At 45.3% G+C, this 24,088-nt stretch overlaps 1 protein-coding gene across 1 annotated transcript in view; it reads left to right on the top strand.

Moving 5' to 3' along the window:
• Positions 1-24,088, top strand: part of LOC121440432 (mastermind-like domain-containing protein 1) — a 137,841-nt gene that overhangs the window by 62,366 nt on the left and 51,387 nt on the right. Inside the window, exons 2-5 of the mRNA XM_041641189.1 lie at positions 2,213-2,371; positions 19,434-21,123; positions 21,259-21,365; positions 23,308-23,418. Of these exons, the coding sequence (XP_041497123.1) occupies positions 2,276-2,371; positions 19,434-21,123; positions 21,259-21,365; positions 23,308-23,418 (2,004 nt within the window). The 5' untranslated portion in view covers positions 2,213-2,275. The remainder of the gene's footprint in view (positions 1-2,212; positions 2,372-19,433; positions 21,124-21,258; positions 21,366-23,307; positions 23,419-24,088) is intronic.

Below are 24,088 nucleotides of genomic sequence, written 5' to 3'. Positions count from 1 at the left end.
GTAGAAAACCCTGCATTTCTCTCTACCCTTTTACTTCTGTTTATAATGGAATTGTGTTAAATATTTCTTTCATACATATTTATAACTATATTAGAAAATGTTATAATTGGTAATTCAACAATCAACATAATTTATGAAATTTAAGCATGGAGGAAAATCTATTTTATTTAATCATATTGTTTTTCTCTTTCTATTGTTCTTTCTTCTTTGCCAATACATCATTTCTTCTTCAGTGGAGAACTCCCTTTAATTATTATCTTAGTAGACATGTGTTGTTGATAAATTCCCTTGGTTTCCCTCCATCTAAGATTGTCCAGATTCCCCTTCCACAGCTGAAACATTTCCAATAAGATTTTGTGTTGAAGCTCTCCCCCACAACCCTACATTTGAGAATCGTTACATTATTTTCTTGAGACTTCCATGGCTTCTGAGCAAATACTTGCCATCATTGAAATTAATGTCTCCCATAGGTAGTGTGTCATTTTTCTGTCATTCTTTCCCAGTCTTTGGCTTCACATTGCAGAAGTTGGGCTACAAAGGGTACAAGAAATTGACTGTTTCCTTCTGCTTTTGGTCCCATTCACCAAGGTTATCTAGGTCACTGTGGATCCTGGTTCTAATATTTCAATTTCCTGAGATTGCCACTTTGTTGAAAGCATTATTGTATCTCTTAAGAGAAGCATTTACATAACTGCTATTTTAAAATTCTAGTCAGGTTATTGTAATATTTGTATCATCTTGGTGACATTTCAATTAATAATTTTTTTCATTAAGCTTTAGACCTTTTGGTCTTGGAATAGCTGTCTTTTTACTAAAATCAGGATATTTTTAATATTTTAAAACTGGCTTTTATTTAAATCTTCTGTTTTGATTGGTCTGGCAGGAAAGAGGGATAGCATCTTTCTTTTACCTGGTAATATAGAAGTCCAAGTAACCTAGACAGCTTCTTTGATGTAAAGTAGGCTGGGACCCCTCATTACTGCTAGGCAAGCCTGATGTATCCAAGTCCACACCAGACATCTCCTACCAGCGTTCCTGTGGGGTTGACAGAAGTGTCTCATTGCTGCCAAGTAGGGGTACAGTAGACTCCCCTCCTTGGTCTTGGGTGGTGGAATGGGGTGACACTACAGTGTCTTTTCTGTTGCTTAGCTAGATTAGAATGGCTTGGGTTAAGGTTTTCTGTCTCAAAGGGCTCTTTCCTGGTCCTGAAAGCAAGCCTCTGTTGGAGTATTTGTTTGTGCCCATTGGCATTTGAGGTTGCTGGTTTCTTTGGCTCTAAATCTAGTAAAATATTTGAAGCAAAAGAAATCCCAGGGAACTCATCAGTGTTACTCATTAGATTCCAAGGTTCCTCGTCAATTTATATTCTCTCTATCTTCAGAATCCTCTGATGTGTGTTTTATATAACATGACAGAGGAGTTGTTTTCACTCAGTGGGAAAATGGGGGGAAGTGGTTTTCTGACTTTTATAAAATCAAGATTGTGGTGCCTGGTACGATATAGGCAAGAAAGGTTATAGCAACGAAAGCTAACCCCGTATTTGAATACCTTAACATAGTTTTTATCTCACATGTAGTTTGTGGAAAACAGAAAAGAGCTTTTCCTGGGTTTGCATGTCTATTCATCCTGCAGGATGTGCTGGAGTAGCTCCTTTGGTGCCCTGTCAAGTGATGCACCAGGCTGTCTGGAGCCCCTTTCCGCATCCATTCCTTCTTTCCTGGTGTCAATTGTGATTGGAATTGTTGGTCTGATCACTTGGCTGGGTACTAATGTGGCCAGAGTTGCAAAGGCTCTAAGCCATCAATTTGAGTCTGTCACTGAAATGAACTATCTCAGAAAATAACAGAGCCCTCCCTGTGTCCCACACAAAATCAAAGCCAGAACTAGGACTCCCTTTGCCCAACTGTATTCCAGCGCTCTTTTAGTCTCATCAAGCTCCTCCTCCACCTGCTCCTCTGTGTTCTAGTACAGCTTATCTATCTCATGGCATGGATGGCCATTTTATCCTGGGCAAGTGGCTCACAGAAGTATTCCTCATTCCGGGGGTGGGGTGGCGGGAGGTGGCCTATGAGGGTGGCATAGTGGAAAGAGACAGAAAAATGAATGAGGCAGATACTACACAAGCCTGCCTTCAGAGTTGAAAGTCTGTGCTTCACGGGGTCAAGGTCTCATCATCATGTCTGAAAGAGAGTATACTTTTTGTCTCCTTAAGCCCTGTGTCTAGGTCGTTTGGAAAACGCCTTGGAGAGTCAAGAATAAAATTCCAGGTCAAACAATGGATGACTGGAAAAGTCGACTCATACTCGAGAGCATGCTGCCCCATTTCAACATGGCGGGAAATCGTCAGGAGTCCAGAAGGCTCCAGGAATCGGTCAGAAAATGGGCTATGGCGGGGAGGGGGGGTGTTGAATGTTTCTAACCTTACATTTGAACATGAGATGTGTTGTTGAAATTCTTTGTGCATATTTGTATTGGAGACTAACTGAACATATAAGAGACTTGAATCAAAAAGACCCACCCCTGCCCCTGTGGGTTTCTATAATAAAAATACTAAGAAATTGGGCAAAGGAAAGGATTCCTATTTAACTGTCCAACCCTAATATCTTTTCTCAAAGTCACTGTCACATTTGTGCTTCCTTCTTTAGGAATTCAGCCATGGCCCAAGTGTCTGAGGCTTAGTATTAGGGGTTCCAGTAGTAGCTCTAAGGGAAAGCTTGACGGTAGGAAGTATGAGAGCCTCTGGTTGCTGGAGTCTGACAGCCGGTGCCTGCACCATCACCACTCTACCAAGATTAGGTTAGCAGGAGCTGCAGCACACACAATGGCTGTTATCTCGGGGTATTCGCCCACAGAGGAGTGGCTTGCTTAATCTCTGAAAGTAATAGAGCAGAGGGGAAATGGTTCCTATAGAGCCATGGGTCTGTTTCCTTCCTGCTCATGGACCTGGGAGCCCTGAGCTCTGAGGTAATGTCATTTCACAGAACTGGGAGACTTATCTTCCCCAGTTCCCAGGGCAATCTGCTTTGTTCATTTTAGGGATTTTGTTCTGTGTACAGGTGTGAGTGATTGAATCATATTTCTCTTTTTTCCTTTCATTGTCAACAATGTGTTGAGGAGACGCTATTAAGTCAAGTGCATAACCTTCTAAAAACTCCGGTGACTGGAGTACCACAACCTTCACAGGAATGGGCAGTCACATGGGATGGCCAGAGACAAATAGATTGGTTGGCCAGTGTGACCTGTTTATGACCTGCCATTCACCAGTTGACACATTCCCAGAAGAGAGTCTCTAACATCCGTTGTAACCACCCTTTATGTTCCAGACTGCTCTTTGTTGGTTAACATCTGAGTCTACAAAGGAAAGCACCTAGCATGTCCCCAGTTTAGGCTTGATTTTAAATTCTTTATTTTCCACTTACTTGGGCCAAAACCTAGGCATAAATGTGGGTGGGCTATAGGTACAGGAAGGAGGTTTCCCTGTTCCTCACTTACTGTTCAGATACTTTGTAAAACTAAAGTGTGTCTGGTAAGTGAGTGGCACTTTTGTTTCCATCTGTATAGGGATGGCTGTCTTGGGAGTGGGTCCTCGGAGCAGTTCCCACTCAAGAGCAGCTACCACTGCTAATGCCATTTTCCGGCTTGGGTTCTCACAGCAAATGACTGCTTGAACCCTTTGTAAGCCTTACCCAAAAAAATGCACATTCATTGCTTTAGAGTCACACCTTACACTTAATCACAATCAGCTCTTCTTCCTCCATGGCACACCTCATTCTCTGTCTTTGGCTCAGAGTGGCCTGGCTATTTTTGAAGTGCCAAGCTGACGTAGAAGACCAGTGATTTTGCCCCAATTGAAGGGGTCCAAAAATATACCTACCCAAGTTTCTGAAGACAGCTCCATCAGCTGAGCCTTCTTCCCAGATGAAACTGCATCTGTCTTGGAAGACACATGTGGTCACCAGAACGGATGGTGCTGAAAGAGCCCACTACCCAGTGCCCGGTAAGCACTGTTGCTCGCATCCGTAACCATCCAGGCAGCTCTTGGTGTGCTGAGAAAGCAGCTGGGTTTTAGTGGCCAATCAATCCCTGTAGCCTCAGGAAGGTGTCCAGTGTTAGCTTCCAGCTTTGGGGCAGATGCTGGCGATCTAAACAGCAGGCTATTAGAAAAGTAAGATTCCGAAATTGACAGGTTAATAGCAGCGTATCCTTGGGTGTTCAACAACAACAAGAAGACCTGCTGTTCAAAGAAGTTTCTGTAAGAATTCAAACCATCATGGAAGAAGGCTGTACTTAGCAGTAACCAGCCTTGCGCTGCCACGTGTGGCCTTAGCTGGATTTCAAAGGTTTCCATTGTTGCTGTCTTTCTGAGACTTAATGACATCCAGGGTTAATACTGCTCTCTGGTCCCAAGAAACAACATGAGTCTGGGAGCTCATTGTTTGTGCCACCTGACATCAGCCCGAAAGCCTTCCGAACACAGAAATCTGCTCTGGGGGGTAACCTTAATTGGTTTCTTTTTGTTGAATTGAAAACCAACCTAACAGAAAAAAAAACTGTATCACATTAAAATCATAAAATAAACTTCTATCAGTCTGACAGGAGAGATTTGTTTACATAGAGACAGAATCGTTCATCCTGTAGCCGAGACTGACCTGGAAGTAATGACCCTCCTGACTCAATCTACTGAGTGCTGGGATTACAGGCATGTGCCACTAGAGGAGAGGATTTTAACTTCTCTGGAATTTTCATATGAACAATTGAGAGATCCTTTGAAGAAAGAAGGGAATTTGAAGTGACCAATATTTTTAGCCTCAAGCCAGGGCCCAAGAGCCTGGGGTTCTAGCCTTACACCTGCTCCTAAATAACTGCAGTGTTCATCCACTGCCCTATAGAAAAAACACAATTCAGACAAACCAAGTGCAAGAACCTTGAGTTCAGCATTGACTAGATGGCAGTACTTTGCTTAGCATTTCGAGAGCCCTCTCCTGATTACCCTAAGGAAACTGAGGTGCAGAGAAGCTAAGCACCTTGAGCCAAGTCACAGACCTATTAACAGGCAGATTACAGGGCCCTTTTTCTTGTGCTGTACCCTGCTGCTCCTTAGATGGAAAGCTTGTTTATAAACCAAAATGCTGAGTGCATTGTAAAGAAATGTAGTGATTCAAGTTCCTTTTCAGCATCATTGTTCATCTTGTACCAGGATCACTTAATGATTGCTGTGGCCCAAAAAAAGAGGTTTCCTCTGGCAATGCTTGCCCATGTGGCCAAGGTTAGTAGACAGCGTCGGCGTGTGGAACATCACGTCCTTTCCTTTGAAGTTAAGACTGGACTCCTTCTACAGATCCAGTAGGCTGATCAAAAGGCTCGAAGGCATTGAGGCTCCAGAGCCTACAGAGTCATGTATCATTTATGCCCCTGTCACCACCTATTCCATTTTTCCAGCACTTTCTAAGCAAAGTGGAGGAGTTGGCCTGGGGCTCTAGCCCAGTGGGCACAGTGCTTTTGCAGCATGCCCCAAACTCCACTTTCAGTCCCCATTACTGCCAAAAGAAATACCATAAACTCTCTAAGTATAATAAAAAATGGGGAAGTTAAGTCACTAAATTTGGGGAAGAAAAGGGCATGTACACTCTGTTCATCATCTGTATTCAGTGCCTCAATGTTACTAAATAACTCTATAGGTTACAATAAGTTGGCATGCCCAGTATCCCTTATAAGCTTGCCAACTACTCTTTGCCTGAAAGAGAGGATGTTCTTATCACTTTCTTTACGTAAAAAATACTAAGGCCTGAGGAAGCCAGTACCTTGTAGAGAAAAACAAGTGAGAGGGTGGGGAGCTACATCCACATTGAATAGGCCATCCTAAAGGCAGTATGCTCTGTCCTACTGAATAGTCCAAACCCATCCAAGTCTGTCTCCTCACCTCTCATTGAAAGTGAGGAACTGCATTCTGGAAAAAGAGCACATATCGCCACCCCATAAAGAGTATGTGGAGCTTTTGGATGACTCAGATAGTAGTGTCCCCTGTTCCAGCTGACCCATTTCTTTAAGAATACCCAGTAGGAGGCGCTCTCTTCACCTCCTCTGTGGTGTGGAATCCAGGTCAAGGTCTGTGCCCATGGACCTTGGAGCTCATCTCTTTTCTTTGCACACAAAGTACTAAACTCACAAAGGAGATCTCAGAGTTTCAAAGCTGTGAATAGTGGAATAACCTGGAACAAGTCCCCTTCATCTTGAATTCTGAGAGCACTGATATGATTTAGAAGGGCCTGTCTATGTCTGGCCTCCTGCCACAATCCCAGAACCTCTTGGACATGCATAGCTCTAGGCTAGATTCTGGGATCCAGGGCTGTAGTCTTCCCTCACTGAGAGCAAGTCTATTCTCTGTTGAAGTTTGAGACCACGTGGAGCAACTCTGCTTCCTATGCCTAGGTTAGAGGCTCCAATATATACACTCAGCCCTGGAGTCTCAGAAAAGAGCAGTGGACAGAAGCGATTTCCAGGTGTCCTGGTGCTTTCACCCCAGTGGCATAACAGGTGAAGAGCAGCTAGCATCTTTCTCTCATTCCCTTTCTACTTCCAGCCTGGCAGCAAACCAGGCTGCTTTGGAGTTGTATGGGAAGGCGTGTGGAGAATTGAAATGACGCTGAAATCTCAAGGTTCAACGGTTGGTGTCTTTGCCAGTATTCTCTACTTCATGTAGGCTGTAGGCCTGCTACAGGTGAAAGTCTGGCCTCAAGAGAGAGAATCCTATGTATGTTGGTTGCACTGTGGAGACCCAGATGTTGCCTCGGAGCAGACCCAACTACTTACTGAGTTCTTAACATGAGCCTTGGGGCCCCAGTTGCCACAATGGTGAAGTGAGCTCCTTGTCTACTTCAGGGTCTCTAAGATTATGATGCATAAGACAGAGATGTGGTCTTGTCCTACAGCACACAGGCTATGGCTGTTCTTGGCACATTTTTAACAAACAAAAATTGGCATTGGCTCAAAATTATTTTTTTCCACCAGAAAAGCAAGGAACAATGTGTCCTTGGAGCTCTGTTTGGAATACAGAGGACCCCTAAGGATGGCTGTGGTCTCATCAGCAGCCCCATTGCACAGAGGAGAGCTGGGTTTACAGTGCAACTCGGAGCCTTCTGGGTCAAGGCCTGCAGTGCGCATGTGCCTTGCTATTTTGGGGATCCTCCCCATGGAGCACGCAGCTGTTCGCTCCCTTTGCCCACCCTGCCCCCTTCTCCTCTTCTGCAGCTAGGGCCCTTTTCCTGTTACTGACACCCAACCAGGGAGGGAAGCCAGGCACAGGCTTTGCCTGCAAACTGCTCTCTTCGGCAAGGACAGAGCAATTCTGAGCTTGGGGGACACCACTGGGCTTGGCATCTGGGTCCCGACTAGGTAGCTCAGCTGAGAAACTCAGTGACCTGCAAATCAGCCCGTTAGTAGGGGAAAATTCTGGGTAGGGAGCTCCGTTTGGCAGCTGGCTTCCACAGGCTCGTGGAGCAGACAATGGCCTTGTCTGAATTCCTACCCAGCCCCTCCCTGCAGATTCCGTGACTTCAGGCCCAAGATAACAGGTGTCTGGAAGTGAACCACTCCAGGCAACACTGAGAACCAGATTTCACTCTCTTCTTGGTAATGTGAAACCCTGGGGCCTTATCTTAGGGATGTGGGACTATGGCACCCCCAAATATTATAGGCACACTCAGTCCTCTTGCTTTCCACCTTCAGCTAGAGAACTTGATGTGTGTGTCTTTTTAGGTAAAGATGTGGGTCAGAGGCTGCCATTGAGGTACTGTGTTCCAAACTTCTGATAGAACACAGGCTTCTCAAGTCTGGGCTACAGAATTTGGTTTCTGTGGGCAATGTAGATTAATGCATTACACCCCCTATCGTGCCCATGTCTGTCCTTCTCACATATGGACGTCTCTAAGACTTCAACATGAGAAATGGAAATATGAACCACAGGCCAGGATTTTACCACCACGGACACTCAAACCTGAGGCCCAAGCCCAGCTGCTTCTTTTGTTCTTTACCGATCTTTTAACCCCATGGCCCTCAACACAGGCTTGCCTCTGTCTGCTTCCCTCCAGTGTCACAGGCTCCATAGCCTCTCAATTCCCTAGGCAGAGCTGTTTTTGCATGCCTTGTCTTCCCAGGGAAATTTGGTTCCATCCAGCCTTGTGCCTGAGACCTCTTGGTCTTCTGCCCCTGCACTGCTGCTAAGCACCTCGTACATAGTAGGAGCAGACATCACTGGGCCAGCTGCTGCACTTACTGGTTTCTGGGAAGTGGTTGTCTTGAGGCCTTCCTTCCATCAGGAACAGAAGAAGACAGATAATTTGCAGAATGACATTTTCCACAGAGAGCATTTCCAACCTGCAGGTATCAGCTGAGTTCTTCACAGAAGCCAGGTATTTTAGGGATATAAGGTGGGGGGAAACAATTCTAGCTTTCAGAGACATGTCATAGAGGTAAAAAATTTACAGCCAGTGCAGCAGCCTCCAGGCTGGTCTGAGCCATTGGGAGAAAGTAAAGGGGTAGACAGTGAAGTCATATTGTCATAGAGACCCTTGAAGGCCAAAGAGAGATGCTTTGAAAAAAATTCAAATTGCCCAACTGTGTACAAAGTCTGAGAGAGCAAGGCCCAAAGGAATCCAGGAGGGAATGTTATTCCCTCCTCCACTGCAGCCAGAGTCCTTGCCAACAGTTGTGCAATAAGTGTCGTTAGTGCTGGTGAAGTATAGCACTTGGGACTGCTGCATAGATTGCACAGTGTAGCAATGGTTACTCAGCTTTCATTATTATTGAAATAGTAAAGCCTTTCTGCTCCCTCATGGACAGTAGGCCTGTACCACATGGTGTCCTGCTGTGTGAGGAAGGGACTTTGGAAATATGGTATTTCCCAAGGGAAAGACTTCAACCCATGGGCCAGGTCGGGTCTTGGTAAACGGGGCGCTGGGACCACATGTAGCCCACAGGCTGTCTTGGTAAATAGTCCTATTGGCGCAGAGCCCTGCCTAGCCTTGAGTATACAGTTTGCCACACAGATGCAGTGACAAGCACCGCATGGCCTTAACAGTTTCAGCTAGTGGCTATTTGGGCTTTGCCAGTGTCTGTAAATGATGACCCATGGTACTGGGTGTGTGGCTCATTTTTCCAGAGCCCATTGTTTTCCCTAATAAGTAAGTGCTACCTTCAATACCCACTGGAGGTACAGTCACAGGCCTTTTGCTTGGCCATGTCTTCACCTTCTCCTCCTTTGTCCTAGTTGATCCCAGCCCTGTGCTCTAGGTCCCATGTTCCTTTTGCTTCCCATGACATTTATTTCCCCTCCCATGAGCAGCCAGAGGGAGCTTTCACAAACATCGAGTTGATCTTTCCTCTGCTTCACCTTTTCCCATAATGGCTTCCTGGTGTGAACAAAACAGAGTCCAAGCCCCTTCCCATGGCCTGTGAGGCCCCAGGAGAACTCATGGCTACTTCCCAGCTCACTGCCTGCCAGATCCAGTACCGCCTGCTAGTCCCCGAAGCAGGCCAAAAGCCTTTCCCCCGGGGTCTGCCAGACTGTTGCCCTCCTGCCTGGAGTACTGTGCCCCACTACTGTAGCCTGCTTCCTGCACTTGACCTTCACCTAAATGAGGAGCTAAGCCACCCCAGCCCTCTGCCAAACTACCGTATTTGAGTCTTGCGAAGATTTCTGATCTTGTTCTTACTACTAATGTGATTTGTGACCTACCCCTAGAACTCCAGCTCCCTGACTCTGCTTCTTGTCTGTCCAACTTGGACTCATTCTTGTGGTAACGTCTGTACTGAACTCCCAAGTAGCCCTGCCTGGGACTGTTGAAAGCCTTATCTCTTTGGTGGCTAGAGCTCTCTTTAGCTGCCTCTTCTTCTGGAATAAACTTCAGGTGCTGATGCTCACTAGCATTAGGCCTGCCTATATATATGACTCTCGGGCAAACATGTTCCCCCCTCCCCTCCTCCCTCAAGTTATGCCTTTAAGATTGAGAACAATTAACTTGGCCTATATAAAATAGCTGCAGGAAGTAATTTCCCAAACACCAGCACCCACACTTACTTTTTGAATACATGACTTTACACAACAAAACATACAGCAGCTCCCTATGCACCATACTCTTTTTAATGACCATATGGTGTGTAAAGGATTTATGCGCCTTCCCTTACCTGCACAACTGACAGCAAATTACATTATTGGCAATAGACTGACAAATAAAAATATGCTGTGTTTCCCCCCAAAGAGTCAGTGTTTAGATTTTTTTTTCTGTTTATAAGGAATTCAGGAGCCAGGCATGGTGGCTTAGGCCTATCACCACTCAGGAGGGAGACTGAGTCAGGAGAATCACTGAGTTCAGTGCTAGCCTAGGCTGCATAGTGAGTTCGGGTCACCTAGGGCTATAGAGTGAGAACCTATATAATCTATCTATATCTATCTATCTATCTATCTATCTCTAAATCTCCCTTCCTCTGGGCCATTCAGTGGGAGCTTCTTAGAATGTTACAAAAAGGAAATACCTTACAAGATCACCCTCTTTCTGGGAACCATCACTGTGTGCAACACCACGCTCAACAGCATTTCCATCATCTACCCCTGGTGCCTCGTTCCCACCACAGCCACCATCACCTCTGCTACTTCCTTATCTGTTCTACCACCAACATCCCTACCACCTCTGCTCCCATTAACAGCATTGGTCCCACTGTAATCATTGCCACCGTAACCACTGGGTAGTTATCTGTCACCTTTGCTACTCCTCTTTTACCACATTCAACATTGACGACATCATGATCACTGTCACCACCTCTATCAATTCTATCCCTCCCACCATCTCCATGCCATCATTATCACCCTACCACCTCTCTTTCTGTCCCTTTTTCTCCCTTCCCTCTGATACCACACACATGAGGGAGGGGGGGAATGCTTTCCATTATATAATCATAGACATACCACTTATGCTGAAATAAATACATGTACGTGTTTTAAAATTATTTTCATATAACTTACTCCTGTTTACTCTGTCCTTTGGGGCTACAGAACAACGTTTGTGGTAAAAACTGAATTAGAATTCATTACAAGACTGCGTAATAGCCTCAAATGCACACTCTTTAAAAATAAGTTTAAATGAAGGAGTTTTCACTTCATAAAAGGATGCACTGAGGAGTTTCTTTCAATGGCAAATTCCTGCTGCATGTTATTATGATTTGGTTTACAAAAGTTAGCCTTGCACACAGCTGTTTGGGAGCATAGCTAACAACTAAAAAAGATCTGCCTTGAATGGTAAATGCTGCTGAGTAAACCATGTTAACAGCTATTTTAGGACCACCAAGAATGTGTTTGAATTTTCAGGCTTGAAAAGAGAGATAATATTTATTTGGTGTCTACACCATGCCAGGCACTATGCTAACTTTACATGTCCAAGTTTACAGAACCCTTAAAGGAAATTTGTATGGTAGCCTCATGCTCCCATTTTGTAGGTAGGAAAACACTAAGGGGTCAGAGCCTCTCTCCAGACCCCCTAGCACTTCACATTGCTGAGTTCTGCAATTGGAATTTAACATTCAGAGTCTTTGTCACAAGACCATCCATTTTTTTGGCAACGCTTTAATATGCAAAGAGTATCTGGCAGTTTACACAGATGCGCAGTGAAGCCTCCATGGCCCCTGAGGCCACATAGTGGTTGGACCCAGGATGTACAGCAAATCCTTATGAGCCAAACTCCCTTTGTGTGCAACCTGAAGAAGGAACTTCTTCTCTGAGGCCATCACTATCTGCTCTACCCCCTTTTAAGTGTGATTTAGAAAGTATGACAGTCCCCATAGGGAAATGAAAACACATAACCAACACAGAGAAGCAGGATTTAGCCTGTTGGTATACAAAGCTGAAATGACTTGTAATTCCCTCAGTGCCCAGAATAAGTTCTGAGTTCAGCTGAGAAAGGCCAGCTTACTGCTGAGATGTTCAAATGTTTACCACCATGGATGACTAGGTTCTTAACATTCTGGCACTGGCCTATAGACCAGAGTCTTGAATGCCACCATCTCCTTGGCCATTCACTAACTATATAACTTGAAGTTTCTTGGCCTCTCTGAGGCTCTTTTTACCCAGGAGCAAAAGTGATATCCTAAGCAGAGCCCTGCTTACATGCTAGACTTTGTTTTAGAAGCCAAGGACCATGATTAACAAAACACACTGACCACTGAGGCCTGTCATTGGTAACACCAAGTCTTGGTTATAAAGGCCTAGAAAAAGCCCAGTGTCTTAAGAATCTGTATAGGTCCTGTCTGCTGATGGGGTGTTCATTTGCAAACATAGATTCCTCAATCTCTCAAAAGGTTTTGCTACATGTAGTCATCATAACCAGGATCTGCCTATTCCGGATTCCCTCTTTTCTCTCTGTCTCTGTCTTTTGTCTGACTCTCTCTCCCCTCTCTGTGTCTATGTGTGCATGTCTCTCTCTGCCTTCCTCTGTCTTTGTCTCCTCTCCTTTCTTCTCCTTTCCTCTCTGTCTCTGACATATTAGTTATAGTTGTTTTGCTTTTTGTGTGTTTTCTAAGACAGGGTCTCACTGTTTTCTGGCTTTGAACTCTCTATTAACCCAGGCTAACCTCTACTTTGTGACACTCGTGCTTATGCTAAGGTTACACATGTATAGCACCACACCTGACTTAGATACACTGATTGCTTCTTCTGGCTGTGTTCTTCCAAGAAATGGTTCCACAGGGATTTCCCAGGTGCTTAAGTAGCTGAGGACTACATGATGGTCTTGCCTTCATGCCTGTTTCCAGACACAGAGCTGTGCTGTAAGGAGGCCAGGCCATAGGGCTTGGGATATGGAGTTATAGCGGATGAGGCACAACTAGCTTCTGGAGGACAAGGCCTTTAGGGCCTTTTTATCTTGAGGCAAATATAGTCCAGGCTAGATAGGTCATTCTGTCTGGGATGAGAATGTCATGTCCCACCCAACACAAGTCACAGTAACATGTGCGTTCCCTCAAACCCTGCCATAAAAGTCTAGAACTTTGCCAACTTTTCTCAAGTTGCAGTTTTAGGTCAGAAAGGATCCTGCGTCTTGAGAAAGCACAGAATCAGTTTTCCACTCAGTGCATTTCCCTGGGCCTTCTGCATCTTCTAGAAGTTAGCATGGCATGCAGGGGCTTCTGGGTGTCTTCACTTGGCTTCAAGATGGGAAATGTACTGCCTGTATTCACCTCTGGTCCTTGCAAGGGCCACAGATGGTGCCAGGTACCAGGTGCTAGAGCAGATAGTCATTTCTCTACAGAAAATACAGAAGGCAGCCAATGTAGTTTAGTGGGGCAGTGCTTGCCTCTGTGTACAAAAACCATCATCCATAAAGAGCTACAGAGGTTCCTCTTGCCCAGTCTGGAAGTTGACAGAGCCCTCCCTGCAGTCTTCCCATAGAGCGGAAGTGGTAGATGTTTCTAAGAGAACCTAGATTGTGAAAGAACAGTTTTTGGGTCTTCAGAAAGCTAGGCACAGGAATTATCCTATGACCCAGCCATTTCACTTCCCCCAAACGAAAAGTAGACTTGCAATAAAATGTGTACTTAAGTGTTCACAGCAGGAGTGGTGTGACATGCTGTCTTCTCAATACAGCATGGCTATCACACTCATGAACTTACAGAAGCTAAGGTTTCTGTACAACTCCACTTTAGACAGGTAGGTGATCTCCTGGCCTTACCACACATTGAGTAGCTGTTGGAAGTAAGTAGCTGCTGGGGAAGGGAGAGTCCTTCTTTCTGGAGAATGTGGCCGCCAATTGGTTTCCCATTATCCTGGGGATAGCCCCACAACCATGCACATATAGGCAACACTAACTGGACTTAGTGGGATTTTTTAAGTACATGAAGTTAGGAGGAGGACTTGTTGTAGAGGATATGTGGCGAGTTGGAAGTGGATTTGGGAAGGCAGGTGCACTATTTCATTGTATACATGTATGAAATTCTCAAGAATAAGGAAAAATTAAAATATGCCAAAAGATAGAAACAACACAAATATCCGCTGTTCAGTGAATGGATAGAAGAAAAATATACTCCAACCATACAATGACATTATTCACCCATTAACAAATTAAGTATTGATGGATGCCACAACATAGATGAACCTAGAAAACATGCTCAGGGACAGAAACCATATACAAAAGGCTGCATTTTTATAGTTCATTTCTGTGAAATATTGAAAATAGCTAAGCCTGGAAAGACAGAAAAAAATGAGTGGTTATGGGGCCTGAAGCTAGGAGAAGCTCAGCTTAATGGTTAAAATGTCTCCATCTGGGCTAAGGGAAGAATTGTGGGACTAGATGATGGTAATGATTGACCAGCATCCTGAACGGACTAAACACCACAGAAGGGTACACTTCAGTAAAAGTTCATTTCAGCCCGGTATGGTGACTCAGACTTATAATCAATCCTAGCCCACAGAAGGCTGAGGCAAGAGAATTATCATGACTTCAAGTCTAGCCCAGACTCACAGTTTCAGCCTATAAGACTCTTTTTAAAAAATTAATTGCATGGTATGTCCAATTTCACAATTTCTAAGAAGAAGGAAAGTCTTCTAGATTGACCATTGTTCCTGATCTTGTGTCCCCTCCAAGGCTCTGCTTTGATGGAATTAGAGTTCCGAAGTCTGTATCTAAATCTATCTGAGTTCAATTTCTCTCCAGGACTTTAGAGGCTAAAGTGGGCTTATGAAGTAAGTGTGCTATGCCTCTGCCCAGCTAAAGAATTTGCTCCAATAGCTCAAGTCAAATGAATTTTCTGAGAAGAGCACCTGATGTTGGGGTCAACCTTTGAGAACTGGGGGAGATAAACTCAAGGGTTCTAGTGTACAAGCAATATAATTTAATAGCTGCTAGGCTGCCAGCACACGGAAGGCTGCCAGATCATGGCTTAAGAGGAGTTGGTGAGTCCATGTTCACTTACTCACAACCAGAGTTTTAGAGCTACCCTACATAAGGTCCATGGTTTCTCCACAGCTACCCTAACTAAAGGCAAGCTGGCACTTAATATTTCTATAATGACTCTCAAATTGATAATAGATCTATGCTGCTTCAGGCTGCCTTTGACAGGTATTGAGTCTCTGAAATGAACTAGGAATCTTCCCCAAACCATACACAGATGACCAAGTCTCAGTCCAGGAGATTCCCCACCAATCTCATTCCCAATCATATTACCAGTATGGATAAGGTGTCCCCCATTGCCTGGGAGTCCACCACTGCATCAGGAGAGCAAGCTAATGAGATGGTGGTCATGAGAAAATGGACTAGGGGAAAGGGAAAGGGAGAGATCTGATACCACCCATCAGCCAAACGCTGATCAGCCTAATAGGAAGCCTCAGGAGGGCTCTGTGGCATAAAGATAGGGCCAGTCTGCTTGGCTGGTCTATGAGTGATGTCCCAAGGGGAGATGTGGAAAACTCGAGACAGAATCTGTCCCAGCCCAGTGCAGCATAGAAACATTTAAGCACAATGATGGAATTTGACAACTTACCAGCCTATGGTTTGTGTGAACTCCACAGGCTTGCAAGATGTCTAAGAATTACTGCCTAAGGGTGTCTCCCACTAGTCCCCTTACTGTGCAGATGGAGTGCCTCCTGTTATTTGTAAGCATTGCCCAGGAACGTGTTACAGCCCTTTCCCTCACCTTCTGATGCCTTCTATGTTCTCCTGCCTCTTTGAAGTACTGAAGCAAAGGGGCATTTTTTTGGTTCTTTGGCCATGCAACCTGGCTGCACCTCAGTCACATGTTCCCAGTAGCAAAAGGTGGAATAGTCAAAGGGCTCCACACAGTTCACATCATTCAACTGAGTCCTGTGCTGAAGCACTGTGGAGAGTAGAGGGTCCCACAGCAGCTGGAGGCCTTTTCAGAATCGTACACGGACTCAGTGTATAGCAGCATCTCCCTGCTGCACTGGCCTGGACTGTTTATGACGACCAGCCACTGCTACTCTGAGACCTTATGCCTAATCATCCTGCCCTCATCCCCCAAGGCAGAAATGTCCTGTCCTCTAAGTTGGAAGTAGGCGCCTATGTTTAGGTCAAGATTCTTACTCTAGACCATTTAGCAACAGATATTGGGGTCCTTTCTTGTAAGCCAATTAGCACCCATAGGCTCTTACCTGTCCTAACTACCCACGATTCTCTAGAGCCACTTGTCTTGCAAATATGAGAAAGCTGAAAATCTTTGTCCTACAGAAACTTCAGCATCAGTTTATGGGGATATTTTGCTCAAAACCAGCACGCAATTGATACATGCTTAAGCATAGAAATGAATAGTATATGCATGGATATTTATTTGTGCATCTGTACTTATCCAGGTTTTGCTCTAAGTTCTCCCTTCCTATAAGCCCGGTCCTAATATGCACACATGTATACCTAGACATACACAAAATAATGGATTATCATACCTTAACTTACCCAATGTTCAGTGAGAGCAGAAGCAATGGGATGCCCCAGGCAATACAGCTGTTTTTCCTTGTCATTGATGCCACTTGGCTAAATGTTGAAAGCTCTCAACACGGAATCCCAAACACAGAGCTGCACAGCCTCTAACAAAGGGTGATTGTATTGACAAGCAAAATCTCAGCAGAGTCTATGGCTGCCCCTACACCAAAACAGCAGCCTAGTTGGGGAGTGCCCAGGAGACATGCCTGAGGAAAGCCAAGAGGAGATGCCTCTGAATTAGATACCCCTCAGTGTACCCTGTGATGAGCACCAGCGGTTGCCTGGCTGTGGACTTAACAAATCAGATCTAAGCAGCATGAGATGCCTTCTGGCACCCCAATGAGGTATCCTGTGATCTGTTTTGTTAATGAGTACACAGACAGAAGAGAGTAGGGACAATTGGCATAGATGTGCTTGATGGCTGCCCACACATTCTCACTTATGTTAGTGTTAGATTCCAGGAGTAATGCCTGTCTCCCCAGTCCTTGACATCTTATTCTGAACAGCTTCATGGAAGGCCAACGACTAAATAAAAGCTCTAGGAGTCCTGCCAGTGCATTGCAGAGGCCCACTTGGCCAGGATTCCAGGCTTATAGTTTCATTTCCCCTCCCCTCCACCTCATCCCACCATCTGCTTGCCTTCTTAACTTGTATATATATTTCACTGCTATTAAGACTGCTGTGTACTTCGTGCCACCATGAAATAAAACAGAGGACCCAACTCTTGCTAACCAGGGTTCCCAGCAAGAGGATGGTCATGAAGATCTACACTATATGAACATCTGTTGATTCATTTTAGACATTTCTATTTTAAGCCTATCAGATTTCTTTGGATTTTTTGACAGAAGATTGAATATTCTGTTTGGAATTTGAGGGACTTCTTTGTTTGGATGCCCATAAGAGACTGAAGGAGTTGCCAAATCCACAATGTGCCAAGTCATTTGGGTTCATCTGCCCATTGGTTCACTCAGCTGCTGTTTACTAGTTATTTACTTTATTTGCCGCGGGTCAAACACTTAGTGAATTGCTTCCTGAACAGCTTGAGATCACTATGGCTTCTAAACATCAGCCAGGCTCCTTGATAGGAAACTGGGCACGTAAGACTGGCTAGGCCTCTTCTTCTACCCGACCATTTCTGCCCAACCTGTAGTATTTAGTCCCAAGTGAATTTGGCAACAGGTCTTATGCCCTTGTTTGAACCATGAGCATTTCAGAAAAGTCAAAGATGTGTGTGAGTCCTCTTATTCCAGGTAGTCAGGGCCTTTTCTGAAGATGATGCAGTGTTCTACTGTCTGGTTGAATGAAGACAATAGACTGAGAGACAGCCGGATGGTCATTGCTTCTCAACCTTGATCCAGCCTTGACCCACTAGACAGGCAATACAAGGCAGGTCCTACCTGCTTCCTGAGGGGTAGCTATTGTTATTGGAAGACAGTGAATTTCCAGGGCTCTTCCAGATCTATATTAGGAATGTCACAGTCCTTTGAGGCCCTGCATTTAGCATACAGTCTGCCTATTCCAGTCAAGAGAGCAGTATCAGGACCTAAGACCTCTTTCTCATCATTTCTCACATGATAAAATGGGCTCAGGGAGTCTACATGACAAGGCTAAGACCTCCCTGTATCTACCTGATGACTAGGGACATATGCCATGCTGCTTCTGTCCACTCCCTGGGCCCCATCCTCTATTAAACTAAGACAGTTACTTCTTAAGCGAGATCTGTCAATCCGGACAGTTCTAAGTGATTCTGATGTACAAGAAGGCCTTAGCCAGACAGCTGGGGCGGGGGGTGTTACTTTGATGTTCACTTGGCCATGAGAGCCATGACCTTAGTCTACTAGCAGATGAGGGGTGGCCAGAATCAGCATCTTAGCCTTATTCTCACATAGGTGCCTCCACTTCCTTTCCCTTTCCGTACTGGCAGACAACTCATGGTTATTAATGTGACTGAATCATGGGGTAGAATCGGAAACAGGGAAACAAAGTGTTGCTTTGCTCCTGAAGACTGTTTTTATATAAAATGGGCAGCTCTCACAAGGTGCCGAGCCCACAGTAGGGCCTCTTCCTGTTGTTTGATATCTCCCCAATGCAAGGATGCATCTGCACAGAAGAATTCCTTATTTAAATAACTTTATACTTGAGGTTTTCTTTTATTGCAAGTTTTTCTCATTAAAAACAAACAATACAGAAATTTAGAGAATAGAAAGCAAATTGCCAGTCATTCCTTAGGTGACCACTCTAAAAGACTGAGTATTGGTTCATCCAAATTATTTTTGTATGTGCATAAGCAGTGCAAATGTGTGCGTGTGGAAAGAGTATGTGGGTGTGAACTAAATAGAATAATGACCACAGTGGCTGTTCTAAATCATGCACTTTCCCCTAAACATATACCTCAGGCAGTTCCTTTGCATTTCTCTGACACTGGTACGTTCTATTTTATCAACACACCCTGATTCATTTAAGCCAGAGAGTGAGGCAACCTAGAACTTTGTTGTCTATTCTATGGTTTGTCTTTTTCAAAACTGGTTTACCTGTAGATTGGTAGGAATTGAAATTGTTCAGCTAGTTCTAGTTTGCTCTTGAGTGCCTGCCTTTGGCAGCAAGTTTCTTTAGTGACTTCAGCATAGTCCCTGAATTCCCCTTGTAAGTGCACAAAGAATACCCTTTGTGTGACTTTTAGTCATGCTAAGTATACAGACAGCATATTGCTTTATTTGAAATGTAACAAGACTGTTTAAATGAGACACACCAACAAAGAAACAAAAAACATGCTTCTAAAAATAGACTGTAATTTTATGATTTTTGACAAGCGTAACTTTAAAGTGAGAGATCTGTTTTATCTGTGGCTTCTTAGCATTAACTTTAATATATCAAAGCTTTTGTTAAATTCATATTCTCTCTCTCTCTCTCTCTCTCTCTCTCTCTCTTCCTCTCCTTTCCTCTCCTCTCCTGTAAACACAGGGAACCAGTAAAAGAAGACAGGAAGGAGACAACTTCCACTTTACTGGCATGGCTGACGGGGGCTACCCTAATAAAATCAAGAGACCTTGCCTTGAAGATGTCACCCTCTCTATGGGCCCAGGTGCCCACCCTACTCTTTCTACAGAACTGCAGATGCCCACATTAACCATGAATCCTAGCTCTGCAGATCTGGGTGTAGCTGGCCAGTCATTACTTCTTGAGAATAATCCTCTGGACAACAATGCTGTGAATAGTAGTGCTATGGGCTCACCGTTTGGGGTGCCGTCGACTACAGACACAGGGCTGAAAGGGCATGCTATTCCTTATTATGAGAAAAACAACAATATGCCAGCTGTGGACCAGGAGCTTCAAGATCTGCTGGAGGAACTAACCAAAATTCAAGAGCCTTCTTCAAATGATCTTGACCTTGAGAAGATTCTGGGGAACAAGACAGAAGAGCCTGTGGTTGAACATCACTCCCAGGCTCCCCTTGGCCCACCTGCCAAGCTTCCAATTCAGATGCCACTTATGGAGATCCTTGGGCCCAGCAAAGAGTATGCGTCTAGCTGCAGTCAGGCCACTGACACATCACTCCCAGTCTTGCCCTCCTCCACAGAGATCAACTATCCCATTCCTCCCACCAGTAAGCAGATAACCTCACCCAGTTCTTCAACAACACAGGCTCAGGTTAAAAACCAGGCGCAGACCATGCTCCCTGTCACTTTGCCTCCGTTATCTGTGCCTCAGTGGCATCATGCCAACCAGCTGAAAGCACTTGCGGCCAGCAAGCAGGGATCTGCTACAAAACACCATGGTTCCAACCGTAGTTGGTCCAATCTGCCTACTCCAGGCCTCTCCCCACCTTACCTACGCGTGCCATCACCTCATCCACCACCAACACAGCCGCCACCACCACCACCATTCAGCCCACAGAACTTCACAGCACCCTGCATGTCATCTAATAGCTTGTCTGGAAGTGCTGCGCAAAGCTCGTCCAATGCCTTACTCTCCAGCATGGCCCCCAGCAGCAATGCTGCCCTTGGGCCCACTTTGTCCTATGCTCCAGCGAAGCTCCCAGCTCTGCCTCACAATCAGAAGCCACAATTCAGCCCCCAGAGCTCCATTCTTGCCAATCTGGTGTCCTCTTCTGTCAAAAGCCCCCAGGGACACCTATTATCTGCTGTGCCTACCAGCACCCCAGGACCATCCCCACCCTACCGCCCCGAGAATCTCTCCAGCCCTGGCTTGCCACAGCAGTCCTTCACTCCACAATACTCTCTGATCAAGAGCCTTACTCCTACCAGCAGTCTGCTTAGCCAGCAGCAACAGCAGCAGCAGCAGCAACAACATCAACTGCAGCATCAGCAGCAGCAGCAACAGCAAGCAAATTCCATCTTTAAGCCTATGACCAGCAGCCAGCAAAGCAAAACCCTGAGCATGATCATGCAGCAGGGCCTGGCAAGTTCCAGTCCAGAAGGACCTGAGCCCTTTATCTTCAGCAACACCAAACCCTTGTCGCATTTTGTTTCTGAGCCAAGCCTGCAGAAGATGGCCTCCATGCCTGCCTCCTCCAGGCAGTCATCCCTGTTCTATTACCTGCCTCAGGCAACACCAGCTCATGTTCCTTCTGCCACTGCCTCCTCTACTGCCACTGCCACCTTGCAACTCCAGCAGCTGCAGCAGCAGCACCATCAGCAGCAGCACCATCAGCACCATCAGCAGCAGCTGCATCAGCAGCAGCTGCATCAGCAGCAGCTGCATCAGCAGCAGCACCATCAGCAGCAGCACCATCAGCAGCAGCAACAACACCACCACCACCAAAAACAACAACAACCTGACCAGTCTTCATTCCTCCTGCAGCAGACAATGCAGCAACCCCAGCCCTTTCAGCGCATGGTGGCCTCTGATTCCATGCCCGCTCTGCCTGGACAGGTAAGACCACCTCCTATCTGGTGGTGCTCCTTTGGGAAATAAGAACTATTTGATATGCTATGCAGACCTGGCTTTGGGAGGCAAATTCAGGCTATTATCCTCACGGAGGCCAAACTTGACCCTGGAAAAGCCTATGTAAGTCAGATAATTGTGTGTAGTTAAGTACAGTATTCATGAGGCCAAAATTATGGCTCTGGAGTCTAGTCAGCTTTCCTGGGAGGAAAGCTGCACCCATAATCTGTGCCAGGGGAAGGAGTCAGACAGGACAAGTCAGACATCTATAGATGAACAGTTTCCCTTGGACTGAGCCGCATGCCTGGACGCACAAATGCTTTGAAGGATGTAAGGATATGACACTGAAGCATTTGGTGCTTGTCTGTCCTGCTATTAAACTGAACACTGAGCCTTCTAGAAATGCCCCAGAATCCTTCTACTGCACAAGCTCAGTGTGTCTTTCATCACTGTGCTGGACACTGAGGCCAGTCCTGGAAGGAAAAGGCATCCACCTCTAAAGCAGTAACTGTTGTCACCTCCATTCTGCAAAGGAAGAAACTGAGGCTCAGAAAGTTGCGATGACTTGCCCAGAGTCACACAGTTTGCAAGGGCCAGAGCAGGTGCTTAAAGCCAGAAAATCTTGCTCCAAAATCTCTATTCTTGAGATTACTTTTTCCACATCCCCTCTTCACCTATAGCCTTTTGAATCATTCACTGTAGGTCTATCATTGTTACCAGTTGTTTTTGCTCTGATCCTTGCCTGTATTAATTATCTATCACTGTGTAAACACTTACCCAAAGTGTTAACTCCAAACCGGATGTATATATTGGCTCACAAGCTCTGCAGGTCAGTAATCGTGGCTTAGCTGGTTCTTCTGGCCCAGAATATATCAGAAAGTCACTGTTATCTCCAAGTCCCATGGGGAAGGAGGTTCTGCCTTGCTCACTCATAGCATTGTTGATAGGAAGCAGCTCTTTGCAGGGGCTTCAGGAAGTGTTTGTTGGCCAGAATCTTCTTAAGCAAGCATTATACAATATGGCAGTTGGCTTCATCCAAGTGGATGAAAAAGGCATGCCTTCTAAATGCATGGATGGAGCTAGGGATAGGGAGGATTGTCAGAAAGTCTTTAAGATAGTCTATGGTATCATCATCAAATGTTGGCCACAGGGAATTGCATGAAGGTGTGCCTACCAGGAGGCAGGGATCAAAGTCCTCCTCTAGAATACTGTCAATCATGATGCATCTTTCCATTCATTGGTTATTCATATGAGCTGATACAGTTGACCATTAACCAGCACCCCCAATAAATCATCATCATTTACCCTAAGAGGGACCTTGATAGAATGATGTCCTGATGTTTACCACTTGTTCAGAAGTTCCCAGAGGGTCATAACATGATTCCACATACTTCTTCAGACACAGAGCCTCTGGGGCTCTGCCTTTCACTTCACTCTATAACCTTAAAGTGCCCAGAGTTCTTGGGCCTTGTCCCTGCTGGTTCCTGTGCCTGGCTTTCTCTTCCATTTCTCTCCTGTCTAACTTCTGCAGCTTCTTCAAGCTCAGACTCCATTCCTTCTGGAAGCACTGATGGTCCCAAATGCTTCCGCCTTCTGCTGGGCCTCTCTGTTCTGGAGAGAAGTCAAAGAGACTATGTTTATGAGTGCCTGGGGAGAGAAATGAATGTCAGAAAGTGACCTCTTCAAGGGTACACATGACCGCTTCCTACAAAGAATATCCAAATATCATGGAGTCCAACCAAGCACAGTGCTTGATACCATGGAATTGGCTGTCTGGTGGGTGCATGAAGCAGAAAGAATTCCCAAAAGGGTGGCTGGTGGCTAGGATGAATGGCAAGAAGACAGAACTAGCAAGCAGAACAGGGAACCCAGCTGGGGGCCTAAGCCCTTGTCCGTGGCTCAGGAGTACTGTGGTTTGATGTCGTTATAGGGCTGTTGCCATCGCTGTGCATGGACTACTGCGGCTCTCTGGTTGGAGCACCAGCATCAGCAGTGGAATGCTCTCAATAGCACGCATGGACATGCGCCACCATCTAACCTTGTGAGCCACTTTGTTTTATTCTTATCTGCAATGGGGTGTGTTTGGAGTCTTACTGTGTTGCCGCGGAGCCAGCTCAGATGGCTTGGGGGAAAATGCTTAATGACTAAAGTTTATAGATTTGCCTGTTCCGGACATTTCATACAAATAGAATCGTAGTGGGCTGGAGAGGTGACTCAGCAGTTGATGCCACTTGCTGTTCTAGCAGAAGGCCTGCAGGGCACCTACATGTACTCAGAAGCATCTACAACTCTGATTCTATGGGCTCTGATGCCCTCTTCTGGTTCTGCCGGCACCAGGCATGCACGTGCTACACATACTTGCAGGCAAAACACACAAGCAAAAAATAAATAAATCTTAAAAAAAATAACAAGTGATAATAATGAATAGTCATCCCTAAAGCATAGACATACAATTAATGTACAGACTGAGCAGGTTGTATTTATATATTCAGAAATGTGTGTGTGTGTGTGTGTGTGTGTGTGTGTGTGTGTGTGTGTGCAAAACAAGAATCATTGAAAACCAAGGCCATGGATTTGAAAGAGAGCAAGGAGGGATATATGGGAGGACTTAGAGGAAGGGAAGATAGGAGGAATGATGTAATTATACTATAATCTCAAAAATTAAAAAGAAATAATAAACAAACAAATAAATGGAAACAAACAAAAACAGA

The sequence above is a fragment of the Microtus oregoni genome, unplaced genomic scaffold, assembly GCF_018167655.1.
Source record: "Microtus oregoni isolate MIOR12 unplaced genomic scaffold, Mior012 000067F_ref0000223, whole genome shotgun sequence".
NCBI lineage: Eukaryota > Metazoa > Chordata > Mammalia > Rodentia > Cricetidae > Microtus > Microtus oregoni.
The sequence above is the reverse complement of the archived record's forward strand: the minus strand, read 5'-3'. Positions and strand labels throughout refer to the sequence as shown.